We start from the raw sequence: 17679 nt of genomic DNA on the forward strand, positions 1-17679 counted from the left end.
ACAGTCTAGAAGCATAAACATATAAAGATACACAACATATCCCTCCAAACTGCCAATATCCCAAACCCCTCCTTTAAAGTGCAGGCATTGTACTTCCCATTTCCAGGACTCAAGTCCGACTATATGAAAATAACCGGTTTCCCTGAATCCCTTCACTAAATATTACCCTGCTCACACTCCAACAGATCGTCAGGTCCCAAGTACCATTCGTCTCCATTCACTCCTATCTAACACGCTCACGCACACTTGCTGGAAGTCCAAGCCCCTTACCCACAAAACCTCCTTTACCCCCTCTCTCCAACCCTTTCGAGGACGACCCCTACCCCGCCTTCCTTCCCCTATAGATTTATATGCTTTCCATGTCATTCTACTGTGATCCATTCTCTCTAAATGACCAAACCACCTCAACAACCCCTCTTCTGCCCTCTGACTAATACTTTTATTAACTCCACACCTTCTCCTAATTTCCACACTCCGAATTTTCTGCATAATATTTACACCACACATTGCCCTTAAACAGGACATCTCCGCTGCCTCCAACCGTCTCCTCGCTGCTGCATTTACCACCCAAGCTTCACACCCATATAAGAGTGTTGGTACTACTATACTTTCATACATTCCCTTCTTTGCCTCCATAGATAACGTTTTTTGACTCCACATATACCTCAACGCACCACTCACCTTTTTTCCCTCATCAATTCTATGATTAACCTCATCCTTCATAAATCCATCTGCCGACACATCAACTCCCAAGTATCTGAAAACATTCACTTCTTCCATACTCCTCCTCCCCAATTTGATATCCAATTTTATATATATATATATATATATATATATATATATATTTATATATATATATATATTTATATATATATATATATATATATATATATATATATATATATATCTATATATATATATATATATATATACAGGAGGGCCCCACTTATACGGCAGGTTAGGTTCCAGGCTACCGCCGTAAAGCGGAAATCGCCGTAAAGTGGAACACCCTTTTTTTCCACTTATAAATGCATACAAACACTAGATAACAAGTTTACACTAACATATATTAAGTTAGCAATAGAACCAGGCATCAAAAAACAATAAAAAGGTACAATACACACATAGTGCACTCATTACTTACCTTAAAATATTTATAGTCTTAATCTAGGGTGAGACAAGTAGTATTTATTGTAAGAAATCAAGTGTGGTATGTATTGTAATAGCCAGGCTACCTTACCAGGCCACCCCACCCACACATACTATTCTATGATATTTAAGCATCCCAGAGCGATAAAATGTATATACAGTTCACTCATTACTTACCTTAAAATATTTGTAGTCTTAATGTAGGGTCAGGAGTAAGTAAATGAGATAAAACGAATAAATGAGAGAGAGAAAGAATGAGTACATGAGAGGTGACAGGCGCAGAGTAAACAAACCAGGCTCCCACATCTTATATTTATGTTTATTTATTCTATTGTGGGGTGTATTTATCATCTTTTTATGTTATGTATCGTGTTTATTATATAATTTTTAAAAAAATATCATGGATGGATTAATGAAAATGTGTATATTACCGTAATATACGACATTTAATGAGACTCGGTGAGTATTGTTATTATGGCGTCACTTGTGCAAGTCGTCTGCTACCACATCTCACATTTATGTTTATTTATTCTACTGTGGGGTGTATTTATCTTATTTATATGTTATGCATCGTGTTTATTATATAATTTTGAAAAAAATATCATGGATGGATTAATGGAAATGTGTATATTACCGTAATATACGACATTTAATGAGACTCGGCGAGTATTGTTATTATCACCACTTGTGCAAGTCGTCTGCTACCACATCTCACATTTATGTTTATTTATTCTACTGTGGGGTGTATTTATCTTATTTATATGTTATGCATCGTGTTTATTATATAATTTTGAAAAAAATATCATGGATGGATTAATGAAAATGTGTATATTACCGTAATATACGACATTTAATGAGACTCGGCGAGTATTGTTATTATCACCACTTGTGCAAGTCGTCTGCTACCACATCTCACATTTATGTTTATTTATTCTACTGTGGGGTGTATTTATCTTATTTATATGTTATGCATCGTGTTTATTATATAATTTTGAAAAAAATATCATGGATGGATTAATGAAAATGTGTATATTACCGTAATATACGACATTTAATGAGACTCGGTGAGTATTGTTATAATTATCATTTCTAATATGGCGTCACTTGTGCAAGTCGTCTGCTACCACATCTCACATTTATGTTTATTTATTCTACTGTGGGGTGTATTTATCTTATTTATATGTTATGCATCGTGTTTATTATATAATTTTGAAAAAAATATCATGGATGGATTAATGAAAATGTGTATATTAACGTAATATACGACATTTAAATGACTCGATGTATGTAAGTTTATTTAGGTACAGGTATACATAAGTATAATTATCAGAGTATATATAAAATATGAAATAAATTTTAAAAACATTTGAAATTTTGGAGTTTCCAGACAAAATGGAGAGACTTAGTGCTTACTGAGCTCATGGAGAATGTAAACAAACAGGGTGGGGCACGGTGACCGTATTAGAAAGTCAGGTGGGGGGAGCCGTATAGCGAGTTTTGGTCATAATTTGAAATGTCCGTATTAGCGGAACGCCGTAAAGTGAAACGCCGTAAAGCGGGGCCTTCCTGTATATATATATATATATATATATATATATATATTATTATTATTATTATTATTAACACACTGGCCGATTCCCACCAAGGCAGGGTGGCCCGAAAAAGAAAAACTTTCACCATCATTCACTCCATCACTGTCTTGCCAGAAGGGTGCTTTACACTACAGTTTTTAAACTGCAACATTAACACCCCTCCTTCAGAGTGCAGGCACTGTACTTCCCATCTCCAGGACTCAAGTCCGGCCTGCCGGTTTCCCTGAATCCCTTCATAAATGTTACTTTGCTCACACTCCAACAGCACGCCAAGTATTAAAAACCATTTGTCTCCATTCACTCCTATCAAACACGCTCACACATGCCCGATGGAAGTCCAAGCCCCTCGCACACAAAACCTCCTTTACCCCCTCCCTCCAACCTTTCCTAGGCCGACCCCTACCCCGCCTTCCTTCCACTACAGACTGATACACTCTTGAAGTCATTCTGTTTCGCTCCATTCTCTCTACATGTCCGAACCACCTCAACAACCCTTCCTCAGCCCTCTGGACAACAGTTTTGGTAATCCTGCACCTCCTCCTAACTTCCAAACTACGAATTCTCTGCATTATATTCACACCACACATTGCCCTCAGACATGACATCTCCACTGCCTCCAGCCTTCTCATTGCTGCAACATTCATCACCCATGCTTCACACCCATATAAGAGCATTGGTAAAACTATACTCTCATACATTCCCCTCTTTGCCTCCAAGGACAAAGTTTTTTGTCTCCACAGACTCCTAAGTGCACCGCTCACCCTTTTCCCCTCATCAATTCTATGATTCACCTCATCTTTCATAGACCCATCCGCTGACACGTCCACTCCCAAATATCTGAATACATTCACCTCCTCCATACTCTCTCCCTCCAATCTGATATCCAATCTTTCATCACCTAATCTTTTTGTTATCCTCATATCCTTACTCTTTCCTGTATTCACTTTATATATATATATATATAAAACACACAATATCGACAAGCTGATGAAAAAGACACGTGCAACACTTAAGTATCATCATTGCTGAAACATTTCACCTGCACAAAGGGCTTCTTCAATCAAATACAGAAATTAGAAGAATTCTGGAAGCAGTAGAAGTTGCTTTGACATAAGAACATAAGAACATAAGAAAGGAGGAACACTGCAGGAGGCCTGCTGGCCCATACTAGGCAGGTCCTTTACAATTCATCCCACTAACAAAACATTTGCCCAATTTTCAATGCCACCCAAGAAATAAGCTCTGATGTGAAAGTCCCACTCAAATCCAACCCCTCCCACTCATGTACTTATCCAACCTAGATTTGAAACTACCCAAAGTCCCAGCCTCAATAACCCAACTAGGTAGACTGTTCCACTCATCAGCTACCCTATTTCCAAACCAATACTTTCCTATGTCCATTCTAAATCTAAACTTATCTAATTTAAATCCATTACTGCGGGTTCTCTCTTGGAGAGACATCCTCAAGACCTTATTAATATCCCCTTTATTAATACCTATCTTCCACTTATACACTTCGATCAGGTCTCCCCTCATTCTTCGTCTAACAAGTGAATGTAACTTAAGAGTCTTCAATCTTTCTTCATAAGGAAGATTTCTAATGCTATGTATTAATTTAGTCATCCTACGCTGAATGTTTTCTAACGAATTTATGATTAATTTATGATTAATCCATCACCCTTCCTGGGAGGTGGTCAGTCCCTCAAGCATAAAACATAGGCATGTGGCCAGACCTTGCATACTAGAGTAGAGGTGAGATGAAATAGGTCATGCTGAACAAAAGTGGTTCAGCAAAGGAGTTGTAAAAGTTTTACCCTGTTCCAAGATACCATGGTGTTGATGTATCAGATAACTTTCTTATCACTGACAGTACACAATATTAAGAAGTTGATGAATAAGACAACACGGGCAACACTTTATTGCCTAAATGTTTCACCCACACAACAGACTTCTTCAATCAAGTACAGAAAGCAGCAGACTTCTGGAAGAAGTAGGTGTTGTTTGGACCTAATCAGCATGTCACCCTCAGAAGGTGGTGGTCAGTCCCTCAAGTGTTGTCCACCGAGGGGTTAAAACAGCTTCTATCGAACACAGAATTCTACTGCTTCCTGTAGTCAATTGAGGCAGCCTGTTGTGTAGGCAAAATATTTTGGCAATAAAGATACCTAAGTGTAGCACGTGTGTTTTATTTGTATACAGTGCTGCACCAAAGAAGAAGGAATCTAGTTTATGATTGGCTGTCAGTATGTCAGAATTTCAATATTTCAAAAGAAGTATCCATGAATGGGTAGACCCCCAACCTTCATCTTAAAAATTTGGTCTTAAAATCTCAACCTATACATGGGAATATACAGAAAGTAAAATCAATTAAAATAAGAAGGAAATATAGAAGGGGGAAGATCATAAAAAGCTATTTCTTCAGTTTTTTAGTGTTATTAACACATCGGCCATTTCCCACCAAAGCAGGGTGGCCCGCAAAAGAAAAACTTTCAGCATCATTCACTCCATCACTGACTTGCCAGAGGCATGCTTACACTACAGTATAAAACTGCAACATTAACACCCCTCCTTTAGAGTGCTGGCACTGTACTTCCCATCTCCAGGAATCAAGTCTGGCCTGCCAGTCTCCCTGAATCCCCTCATAAATGTTATCTTGCTTACACTCCAACAGCATGTCAAGTCCTAAAAAACCATTTGACTCCATTTGCTCCTATTTAACATGCTCATGCACACTTGCTGGAAGTCCAAGCCCCTCACACACATAACCTTCTTTACCCCCCTCTCTCCAACCTTTCCTAGGCCAGCCCCTACCTTCCCTTCCCTCCACTACAGATTTATACACTCTCGAAGACACTGTATTTCGTTCCAGCGTCTTTACATGTCCAAACTATCTAAATAACCCCTCCTCAGCCCTCTGGATAATAGTTTTGGTAACCCCACACCTCTTAATCTCCAAACTACGGATTCTCTGCACTATATTCACACCACACATGGCCCTCAGACATGATATCTCCACTGCCTCCAGCCTCCTCCTTGTTGCAAAACACACAACCCATGCCTCACACCCATACAAGAGTGTTGGTATAACTATACTCTCATACATTCCTCTCTTTGCTTTTATAGATCAAGTTCTTTGTCTCCATAGACTCCTCAGTGTACCACTCACCTTTTTCCCCTCGTCAATTCTATGATTCACCTCATCCTTCATAGACCCATCTGTTGACACGTCCACTCCCAAATATCTGAACACATTCACCTCCATACTCTCTCCCTCCAATCTGACATCCAATGTTCCGTTACCTAAGTTTTTTGTTATCCTCATCACCTTACTCTTTCCCATATTCACTTTTAATTTCCTTCTTTTACGTACCCTACCAAACTCATCAACCAACCTCTGCAACTTCTCTACAGAATCTCCCAAAAGCACAGTGTCATCTGCAAAGAGCAATTGTGACAACTCCCACTTTGTGTTAGATTCTTTATCTTTTAACCCCACACCTCTTGCCAACACCTGAGCATTTACTGCTCTTACAACTCCACCTATAAACATATTGAACAACAATGATGACATCACACATCCCTGTCTAAGGCCTACTTTTACTGGGAAATAATCTCCCTCTCACCTACATACTCTAACCTGAGCCTCACTATCCTCATAAATACTTTTCACCACTTTCAATAACCTACCTCCTATGCCATACATTTACATCTGCTATATTGCCCCCCTATCATACACCTTTTCCAAATCCATAAATGCCACAAAAACCTTTTCACCCTTATCTAAATACAGTTCACCTATACGTTTCACTGCCTCCTTGCTTATCTGATATCCCGCTCTCTGTCCTATTCTTAATTCTTTCAATAATAACTAACATACACTTTACCAGGTATACTCAACAGACTTATTCCCATATAATTTTTACACTCTCTTTTCTCCCCTTTGCCTTTATACAAAGGAACTATGCATGCTCTCTGCCAATCCTTTAAAACTATATCCCCACCTGCTTTTAACATTTCTATCTTTATCCCATCAATACCAGCTGCTTTATCCACTTTCATTCTACTCACTGCCCCATGCACTTCCCCCACACTCACAACTGGTTCTTCCTCACTTCTATAAGATGTTATTCCTCCTTGACCTATACATGAAATCACAGCTTCCCTATCTTCAACATTTAACAACCCCTCAAAATATTCCCTCCATCTTCCTGATACCTCTAACTCTCCATTTAATAATTCTCCTTTCCTATTTTTAACTAACAAATCCATTCTTTCCCTAGGCTTTCTCAACTTATTAATCTCACTCCAAAACTTATTATTTTCAACAAAATTTGTTGATAACATCTCACTCACTCTCACATTTGCTATCTTTTTACATTGCTTCACCACTTTCTTAACCTCTCTTTTTCTTTCTATATACTCCTCCCTCCTTCTATATACTCCTCCCTCCTTGCATCACTTCTACTTTGTAAAAACCTCTCATATGCAATTTTTTTCTCTCTTGCTACTCTCTTTACATCATCATTCCACCAATCACTCTTCTTCCCTCCTGCACCCACTTTCCTGTAACCATAAACTTCTGCTGAACACTCTAACACTATATTCTTAAACTTACCCCATACATCTTCTACCCCATTGCCTATGCTCTCATTAGCCCATCTGTCCTCCAACAGTTGTTTATATCTTGCCCTAACTGCCTCCCCCTTTAGCTTGTAAGCCTTCACTTCCCTCTTACTTGCTGCTTCCATTTTCCTTGTATCCCATCTAGCTTTTACTCTCACTGTAGCTATGACTAGAAAGTGATCTGATATATCTATGGCCCCTCTATAAACATGTACATCTTGAAGTCTACCCAACAGTCATTTGTCTACCAATACGTAGTCCAATAAACTGCTGTCATTTTGCCCTACATCATATCTTGAATGCTTATTTATCTTCTTTTTCTTAAAATATGTTACCTATAACCAAACCTCTTTCAATACAAAGTTCAATCAAATGATCCCCATTATCATTTACACCTGGCACCCCAAACCTACCTACCACACCCTCTCTAACTGCTTCTCCTACTTTCGCATTTAGGTCCCCTACCACGATTACTCTCTCACTTGGCTCAAAAGTTGTAACACACTCACTTAACATCTCCCAAAATCTCTCTCTCTCTCCTCTACACTCCTCTCTTTTCTAGGTGCATACACACTTTTTATGACCCACTTTTCACATCCGACTTTTATTTTAATTCACATAATCCTTGAATTTATGCATTTATATTCCTCCTTCTCTCTCCATAACTGATCCTTCAACATTATTGCTACCTCTTTCTTAGGCCTAACTCTCTCAGATACTCCTGACTTAATCCCATTTATTTCTCCCCACTGAAACTCCCCTACCCCCTTCAGCTTTGTTTCACTTAGAGCCAGGACAGAATAAGACACCAACAATCTTACAAGCATGCAAAACAATTACAGGCTTGTGTTTGACACTCATTTGGCCACCATAAAAGTTATGCAACTGCCACTTGTCAGAATCAGAAAGCATGGATAATGAATAATAACAGAAAGCACATGCCTATGGGATACAAGGGAAAAATTATATGAAAAGACAGTGCAATCCAAAAAAGTGCAAAAGGAAAACAATAAATACTAACTGGAAAATATGAGGGTACATTTGTCATTTGTCATTCAGGTAAACTAGTATTTAAAATATCTGGATGGAGATGCATGGCAACCACATTAGAAATAGGAAGTTCTCTTTTTTTTTTTTTTTTTTTTTTAACAAGTCGGCCGTCTCCCACCGAGGCAGGGTGACCCAAAAAGAAAAAACCATCACATATACAGACAAATAGATCAATATACTTTATTTTTTCTTGTCTGTTGTCAACAATTTATTCATAAACTTGTTAAAACTACATGTGAAGTGATAAGATCTTATGAATCATAAATATTAATTATTATGATAGAGAGTATCTACAAAATAAACAATTAGCACCCACCCAATAATGGACTTTTCTTACAAGAACACAAAAAGATTAATTACAAGTAACATCTAAATATTTACTAAAAATATCAATTCAAGGGCAATGTGTGGTGTAAATATTATGCAGAAAATTCGGAGTGTGGAAATTAGGAGAAGGTGTGGAGTTAATAAAAGTATTAGTCAGAGGGCAGAAGAGGGGTTGTTGAGGTGGTTTGGTCATTTAGAGAGAATGGATCACAGTAGAATGACATGGAAAGCATATAAATCTATAGGGGAAGGAAGGCGGGGTAGGGGTCGTCCTCGAAAGGGTTGGAGAGAGGGGGTAAAGGAGGTTTTGTGGGTAAGGGGCTTGGACTTCCAGCAAGCGTGCGTGAGCGTGTTAGATAGGAGTGAATGGAGACGAATGGTACTTGGGACCTGACGATCTGTTGGAGTGTGAGCAGGGTAATATTTAGTGAAGGGATTCAGGGAAACCGGTTATTTTCATATAGTCGGACTTGAGTCCTGGAAATGGGAAGTACAATGCCTGCACTTTAAAGGAGGGGTTTGGGATATTGGCAGTTTGGAGGGATATGTTGTGTATCTTTATATGTTTATGCTTCTAGACTGTTGTATTCTGAGCACCTCTGCAAAAACAGTGATAATGTGCGAGTGTGGTGAAAGTGTTGAATGATGATGAAAGTATTTTCTTTTTGGGGATTTTCTTTCTTTTTTGGGTCACCCTGCCTCGGTGGGAGACGGCCGACTTGTTGAAAAAAAAAAAAAAAAAAAAAAAATCAATTCTTATAGTAATAACTTTCCTCTGAAGCCACAAGAAGGTATAAAGAAAGTCATGTAGCTACATCATAAATTTCCACGAGAGTAAAATCTTATGCAGAAAGATGGGATTGTTATATCAAAGCCTATTACCAAATTTTGTAACACTTACCATACTTAACATAAAACTATTAGTAAAATAAAGTGTACTGTAAGTTTTCTTTGAAATGGACAAAACAATAAAAATTGATAGTTAGAGAGTACAGTGGACCCCCGGATAACGATCAGCTCCCAACTCGACCAATTATGTAAGTGTATTTTTGTAAGTGCTTTTGTAGGTGTATTTTTAGGGGTCTGAAATGGACTAATCTAATTCACAATATTTCTTATGGGAACAAATTCGGTCTATAACGGCACCCAAACAGACTTCTGGAATGAAATAATATTGTTATGCGGGGGTCCACTGTATTATTAGATAGCAACATGATGGTAAAGACAAATGAAATTATTTAACTTGCCTTTCTCTCTACTAGAAAACCCCCTTAACTACTAACAGTTATTTACATACTGAAATAATTATATCAACTACCAAGGTATAAGACTCCAAATTACAAAAATTAGGATAGCTTTCTAGCTCTTTATCATCATTCAATAATAGCATTAACTGTAAAATTTCATGGCACAATATAAATGGTCATAATTATACGATGCAATCTTACCTCACAACATCAGTTCTATCCTCTTGGATTGCAACAGTGGTGACATGTGTCTGTGACGATCTCACTTGGACCCGTGGAGATGAAGTGCTGACCACTGTGCTACCAGATGCCCCAGATGCAGCATCCCATGGAGGTGGAGGAGTAGAGCTTAAAGGTGGATGACTTGAACTCCCTCCTCCACTCACAGTAACTACACCTCGGCCACTACCTACATATCCCAGAAACAGCCACATATTAGGGAACTCAACACTACAGGCTGCTATCAAATGTAGGCAAGCCAAACAAATGTAAATATCAAATTGGAAAATGGATTTACACTGCTACAAACTGCTTTAGCCAATTTTTACCTCCCTTTACATATTTGATATAACAGTGCACTATACTCAGCCAAACTGTGCCATTACAATTAATCTCAATTATTGTAAAGCATCTTTTACTGTACTTTATGTTGTGTACCATTACCTTTCCTATCACATCCTACACAAATATTGCTACTGAACATGCTTCACACTAGTTACAAAAAAAATTAAATGCCTAAAAGAATACAACTCAAAATCATAATATATCATTCACAATAAATACTATATACATGTACGTAACTTCCAAAACAATATAAGCAAAATAAAAAGTGATGCATTAGAAAAAAAAGCCACAACACTGTTAAAGGTGCACAATACACAATAATGGAAATTGGCAGGCAAAATACAAAAATAAATACAAGCTATATTTCAGTAAAAAATGTTCTTTGCAAGACTGAGCTTGACTGATGCCGATCATCTTGTTGGTTAATTAGACATCTATGTGAATCATCCAATAAACTTGAATATAGGTACTGTATATCAGGGTCCAAGGAAGAATTATGACTCAAATCTGTACTGGAAGCTATGCCAATCTTAGTGGGTAACAAGAATCCTGATGGAGGAGTATCAGAACATGAAAATGGTGCTGGAGGTAATGATCCTTCAGAATTAGATAAGGAATTTGAGTTTTCAAATGATGATAAAGACTGATCTTTAAGAGGAGAGGGAGACCTTGATTTTGCAAAATACATGGCAAGTGCCCACTCAATATATGCTTCCTCACCAGGTGATGGTCTATCTACCATAGAATTTATTTTATGGTAGTCCCCTTGTATTTGATGAGTGTTTCTGCCAGAGAAAGTCTCTCTTGAGTGAGGCTTTGTATTTTCATCATATAGCTTGGTCACACTGAAGTCCTCATACGGTGAGAATTCTTGAACTTCACCCCAACATTTCCGTACTACATGCTCTTGTGGCAATTCCTTGGATGCAACATGATTTACTTGAGATAAAGGCAGCATGAAACTAGTGCTTTTAACACCTGAAGATGACTTGGCCAATGAATTATCATATGGTGGAGATGTGTGTGCTAAATTCTTTTTTGTGGCAGGTGAAGAACAATGAGATGACTTTTGTTCAGAATTTGGAGAACACTCCACACAGCTGTTTTTAGGGCCTGACCTTGCCAAACTTGGTGAGGATTGTTGCACAACAGAACGAGATGATGGAGAATTACCAGTGGATGTAATATGGGTATCTGGCAAGACAAATTCACATTTGTTTTGATTAGCAGAATGTTGACTGGCTAGACAGTAGGGTCTGCAAGACTGGAAATGGTAATGCTGGGATGGAGGGTTAGAGACCTCATCATCAGAAGGATGATAGGAAGAGATACTAGTGGGAGTGCCTGGTCGGGATGCTGTCTTAATTACATCCCACATTCCACGCACCACCTGATAGGCGGCTTCAGCACTGGCACGACGAAAAGCTCTTTTCTGTAGCGTTTCATCATGTGTGGTACCACTTGAGTGCAAGGGGGATAGAGCCAAGACATCTTTAGTAGGAAGTTGCCATACATAATGTTGTCTTTCACATGGCAGAGCATGCAGCATTGGCATCATGCAATCTTTATCTAAATTACACATACTGTCTGCATGCCAGATGTTATATCCAGTCATGCCAATACTAGGACTACACAGATGCGAAAAACGGGGGCTGCCTTCAGAAAAACGAGGACTTGGGGGCAATGTGAGGCAAGCAACTCCACCTCTAGCAGTTGAGAATGAAGATGACGCAGAGGTGGTCTGAGTTGCTCCACCTCGAGGCGAGCGCGGAGGAACTGGAGGCGGCACACGACCACGACCAGAGTGAGGTCGGTCTTGAAGTACAGCTGGAAGATTGACTGGTGTGGAAGGTGCTCCTGATCCTATACCAGAGGCAGCAGTGGAGGCTCCCCCTAGTGCTGTCCCTGATACACCACCAGTTGCGATTGCTCCAGCCACTGCTGATGAGAGGGTGGTGGTGGTAGTGGTGGTGGCCCCCGAACCTCCTGTAGCCATGGATAAGGAGATAGCGACCTCACCACTCTCACCCGGCCGGTCCTCAGCACTAACATTGCCACCTGCAAGCACCACGCACCACACCTATCACACACCCACCTGCTCATACCTACTAGACATTACACACCCAAATAGGTTTCTTACACTATTAATATAATCTATGGAGATAGATAAAGCACATTTTAGAAAGATTCCCAGCAAAATATTGAAGATGATAGGGTTAGTTGTACAGTACATAAGTATTATTTCCCAGGCTACTGTCAAATATTGGAGCAAGTTTTTGTTACAGAGCATTCATATAAGGACATGAAGTTTCGAGTAAATTATGTTTCTGAGCTATCATGACATGCATGTGCTCAATATCTTCTTAAAGGAATCAGTCAAATTACAATAAAATGCCTAGCTTTTAAAACACGATTATATACATAATTCTACCTCTTTAGTCCAGCTAATTACTGCATTGTATTTTCTGTGCCAACTTTACTTTTTGCTTTCAGGTGCCTCTCCATTACTACACTAGTATAAATATTGCTTAATTTTATATCTGATTAATATACATCACTATATTTCAATAAATTGATTAAAAAAAAACATAAACTGTTAACCCTTTGACTGTCGCAAGCCCCTTTCTGAAACTGTCATTCTATGTCGCAAAATTTTTGGAAAAAAAAAAAAAAAAAAAATTCTTATGAAATGATAGAGAATCTTTTCCTGATGGTAATGACACCAAAAGTACGAAATTTGGTCGAAAACTCCCAGAATTACGCTCCAACGAAGTTAGTGGTCTCAGGAACATACTCATCGGTGATTTTGCCGACTTTGAGCCCTGCTTTTGGCCAATTCCATTGTTCTAGTTGACCAAACTCATAGCTATTTCTTTAGAACCCCATTTTTCCTATGAGTTGAGTACAAGAAACTGCCCATTTACTGATTTGAACTACCCAATAAAGTGGTCAGAAATTGGCAATTTGGCCAATTTCACACAAATTAAAAAAGATGCCATTTCAAAATAGGGTCCAGAATAAACAATGTAGACATTCTTGGCACTAAAATAACATATCCTCTGTTCATTAATCACATCTCTAGGCCCCTCTTATATTACTATTGCTTTCTATTTTGATTTTTTATTCATACAAATAAATACAAAATTTACTGTAATGCAGACTACTGCATTATTGAAAAAATGGTATAAATAATATCAGTGCACTAGTGAAAGAATATTAGACTCCCCAGTTGACGTGTATTGGACATGTGGTGTGATTTGCTTACTCCTGAACATTGGTAAAAATTTAACATTTCCGCTACTTTGAGCTCAATTTCAGGGTCGTTTTCATCGTGAAACTTATCAAAATCATCTCTATTTCTGTAACATGTTTTCCATTTTATCACATGAGACCATGAAAACGAGAATACAACAATAAATACTATACGAAAATACACCTCAAAGTCGGCGTCTTAAACCAAAAAACAGTCAGTTTTTTTTTTCTCAATATGCACTGTGTGCTGCAGGATTTATTTTATGTGGTGCACACTGACCACACAGACGCATTCTCTCACATGTGGGCCTACCAGCTTTCTCCTGCTTGATTTGAAGCCGCTAGAATTATTGAGTATGTATACGTCCGAAACACTGGCTCGTAAGACGTATATATATATATATGACCAAAACAGTCGAAGGGTTAATTAACCCTTTCACTATCTCACAGATCTACGTTACTGGTGCCAGTGTCACTCACCTAGATGTTTTAAGTACAGAAACCTCAAATATGCTTTAAGAGGTCAATTTTGGCCTACAAATGAGACAATGGGTCTGTGCTATGGGTGTGTAAAGTGTATAAAAAAAAAAAAAAAGGATCCTGCCCCCACACAATGCATGATGAGGAAAGTAAACCTCTGATCCTGTGCTAGATTTATAAAAGTGACTTTGAAGTTTTTTCTAGGATGATTTTAATGGTTTTGCAAACTATTTCAAGGTATCAATTCACAGAATGGAAGACACTATTGAGATAAGAGACAAGTTCAATTTCAGTAATGGAAGAACTGAAGTTTCAAATAGGGCTCAAAGTAGCAGAAATATTCTATTTTTGACTATTTTCTTGAGGAAGGGTAAGACCCAACCCTCACCCTCCATGGTCTGTATTATACACAAATAACCCGCACATAAAAGAGAGAAGCTTACGACGACGTTTCAGTCCGACTTGGACCATTTACAAAGTCACACTTTGTAAATGGTCCAAGTCGGACCGAAACGTCGTTATAAGCTTCTCTCTTTTATGTGCGGGTTATTTGTGCATCGTTCCAGTCACAGTATTGTGCCTTTTTTTGTTATTTATGGTCTGTATTATGGGTTTTCTCCTTTTTTACTAAGTCTGCTTCATTTATTGAGTTTCCCTAAACCATGACAAATCCTTCCTGGTTATATTTTAATTCCCGAGAAATAAGGCAAAACTTCAGTTTTTTTGTGCGTGGTGATGGATTCAAAATGGAGAGCAAGTGTAATAAAGAAGTTGTCCGAGTGTGATTAATGAACAAACGATAGATTTATTTATTTGCTGGAATGCATACAATGTTCATTGTTTGACTATTTTTAAACTAGAATTGCCAAATTTTGTATAAAAATTTGACAAATTACTAGTTACTGCATGCTTTATAGGGTAGTTCTGATAGTTGAATGAGTGGTTTCCCATTCATTCAAAAGAATGAAAAGCATACTAGCAAAATAGGTAAGAATTCTGTCAAACTGAGTAATGGAATTGGCTTAAATTAGGACTCAACATTGGTGAAATCACCAATGCACAAATTATACTCAAGACAGCCAAATTTGCACCTGCATAATTGTGTAAATTTTCCATCAAATTTTGCATTTTTGGTGTCATTACTTTCAGAAAAAGATTACAATTTCAGAAGAATTTTCTTTTTGAAAAATCCTAACACTGTCAGCAGTTTTAATTTTGGGGTTAAAAATGAACAGGTAACGAAAAATAGAGTTTAAAACATTGAAGATATTTAGAACTAAAACACTGAAGATAGTAGTAGCAAGGTGAAATGAACATTAAGAGAATGAATTAAAATAAGATAAAAGAGAACACAAGTGTCAGTGAAATTGATGGAAGGATCTGGCTAAATAAAACATGGATGAATGGGTTAACCCTTCAAGGGTCCGTCCCATTGTTCTACAGCTTTGAAGCCTGGGTCCAAGCCATAGAACTACAGCTTGAGCTCAGCTCACTCAGATAAGCTGTAAGCGGTAATTTTGGGCCTAGATATGAGAGAATACATCTATGTGGTAAGTGTGCACAACATAAAACAAATACTGCAGCACACAGTGAATAATGAGAAAAAAAAAAACTATGATCGTATTTTTGGAATAAAACAGCGACTTTGCGGTGTTGTTCTGTATGTTTTTTTACAGTTGTACAATTGTATTTCTTGGTCTCATTTGATAGAATGGAAGATATATTATAGAAACAGATGATTTTGATTAGTTTTAGTACTGAAAATTGCTTGAAACTGAGCTCAAAATAGCAGAAATGTTCAATTTTTGCCAATGCTCAAGAGTAAACAAATGACGTCACATGTCTAATACACGTCAGCTGGTGGGCCTAATATACATTCACAAATGTGCTGATATTATTTATACAATTATTACAATACTGCATAACAATAACTCTTCTATTTTTTGGTGTGAATAAAAATTCATTATGTGAATAATAAATCAAAATGGAATTAATTTGCAAAGCCTACAAATGAAACTAATAAACAGAGGAAATGTTGGTTTAGTGCCAGGAATGCCTGCACTGTTTATTCTGGACCCTACTTTGAAATTATATTTTGAACTTTGTGTTAAATTGGCCAAATTACCTAATTCCGATCACTTTATTGGTTAGCTGAAACAGTTGACTGGGCAATTTCTTGTGCTCAATCGATAAAATAGAAGGAATACTAGCGAAATAGCTAAAAAGTTGGTCGACTGGAATGATGTAAATGATCTAAAATGGGAGTCAAAGTCGGCAAAATCGCTGATGCATAAATATCGCTGACGCAGCAAAATTCGCAAGAGCGTAATTTCGTCAATTTTCCATCAAATTGGCAGGGTGACCCAAAACGAAAATCCCCAAAAAGAAAATATTTTCACCATTCAACACTTTCACCTCACTCACACATAATCACTATTTTTGCAGAGGCACCCAGATACAACAGTTTAGAAGCATATACAAAACATATACAGTGGACCCCCGGTTAACGATATTTTTTCATTCCAGAAGTATGTTCAGGTGCCAGTACTGACCGAATTTGTTCCCATAAGGAATATTGTGAAGTAGATTAGTCCATTTCAGACCCCCAAACATACATGTACAAACGCACTTACATAAATACACTTACATAATTGGTCGCATTGGGAGGCGATCGTTAAGCGGGGGTCCACTGTATATCATATCAATCCAAACTGCCAATATCCCAAACCCCTCCTTTAAAGTGCAAGCACTGTACTTCCTATTTCCGGTACTCAAGTCCAGCTATATAAAAATAACCTGTTTCCCTGAATCCCTTCACTAAATATTACCCTGCTCACACTCCAACAGCTCGTCAGGTCCCAAAAACCATTCGTCTCCATTCATTCCTAACACACTCATGCACGCTTGCTGGAAGTTCAATCCTCTCGTCCACAAAACCTCCTTTACCCCCTCCCTACAACCTTTTTGAGGATGACCCCTACCCTGCCTTCCTTCCCCTACAGATTTATATGCAATCCATGTCATTCTACTTTGATCCAGTCTCTCTAAATGACCAAACCACCTCAACAACCCCTCTTCAGCCCTCTGACTAATACTTTTATCAACTCCATGCCTTTTCCTAATTTTCACACTCCAAATTCTCTGCATAATATTTACACCACACATTGCCCTTAGACAGGACATCTCCACTGCCACCAACCACCTCACTGCAGAATTTACTACCGAAGCATCACACCCATATAAGAGTGTTGGTACCACTATACTTTCATACATTCCCCTCTTTGCCTATATTGAAACGTTTTTTTTGTCTCCACATATACCTCAATGCACCACTCGTCTTTTTTCCTTCATCAATTCTATGGTTAACCTCATCCTTCATAAACCCATCTGCTGAC

General features: G+C 38.1%; 1 protein-coding gene across 36 annotated transcripts in view; it reads right to left on the bottom strand.

Moving 5' to 3' along the window:
• The window catches only part of LOC128701616 (phosphatidylinositol 4-phosphate 5-kinase type-1 alpha), a 573763-nt gene that overhangs the window by 235630 nt on the left and 320454 nt on the right, over nucleotides 1-17679 (bottom strand). For 27 of the 36 annotated variants that reach the window (XR_011394183.1, XR_011394184.1, XR_011394182.1 and 24 more), the window contains 2 exons: nucleotides 12257-12610; nucleotides 10190-10397 (listed from right to left, as the gene is read on the bottom strand). Coding sequence is in view for 31 of the 36 variants with exons in the window: in XM_070101702.1 (XP_069957803.1) it covers nucleotides 10190-10397; nucleotides 12257-12610 (562 nt within the window). In the remaining 5 variants the exon portion in view is untranslated. The remainder of the gene's footprint in view (nucleotides 1-10189; nucleotides 10398-12256; nucleotides 12611-17679) is intronic. The other 9 variants (XM_070101717.1, XM_070101699.1, XM_070101696.1 and 6 more) reach the window with 2 other exon arrangements.

The sequence above is a fragment of the Cherax quadricarinatus genome, chromosome 78, assembly GCF_038502225.1.
Source record: "Cherax quadricarinatus isolate ZL_2023a chromosome 78, ASM3850222v1, whole genome shotgun sequence".
Taxonomy (NCBI): Eukaryota; Metazoa; Arthropoda; class Malacostraca; order Decapoda; family Parastacidae; genus Cherax; species Cherax quadricarinatus.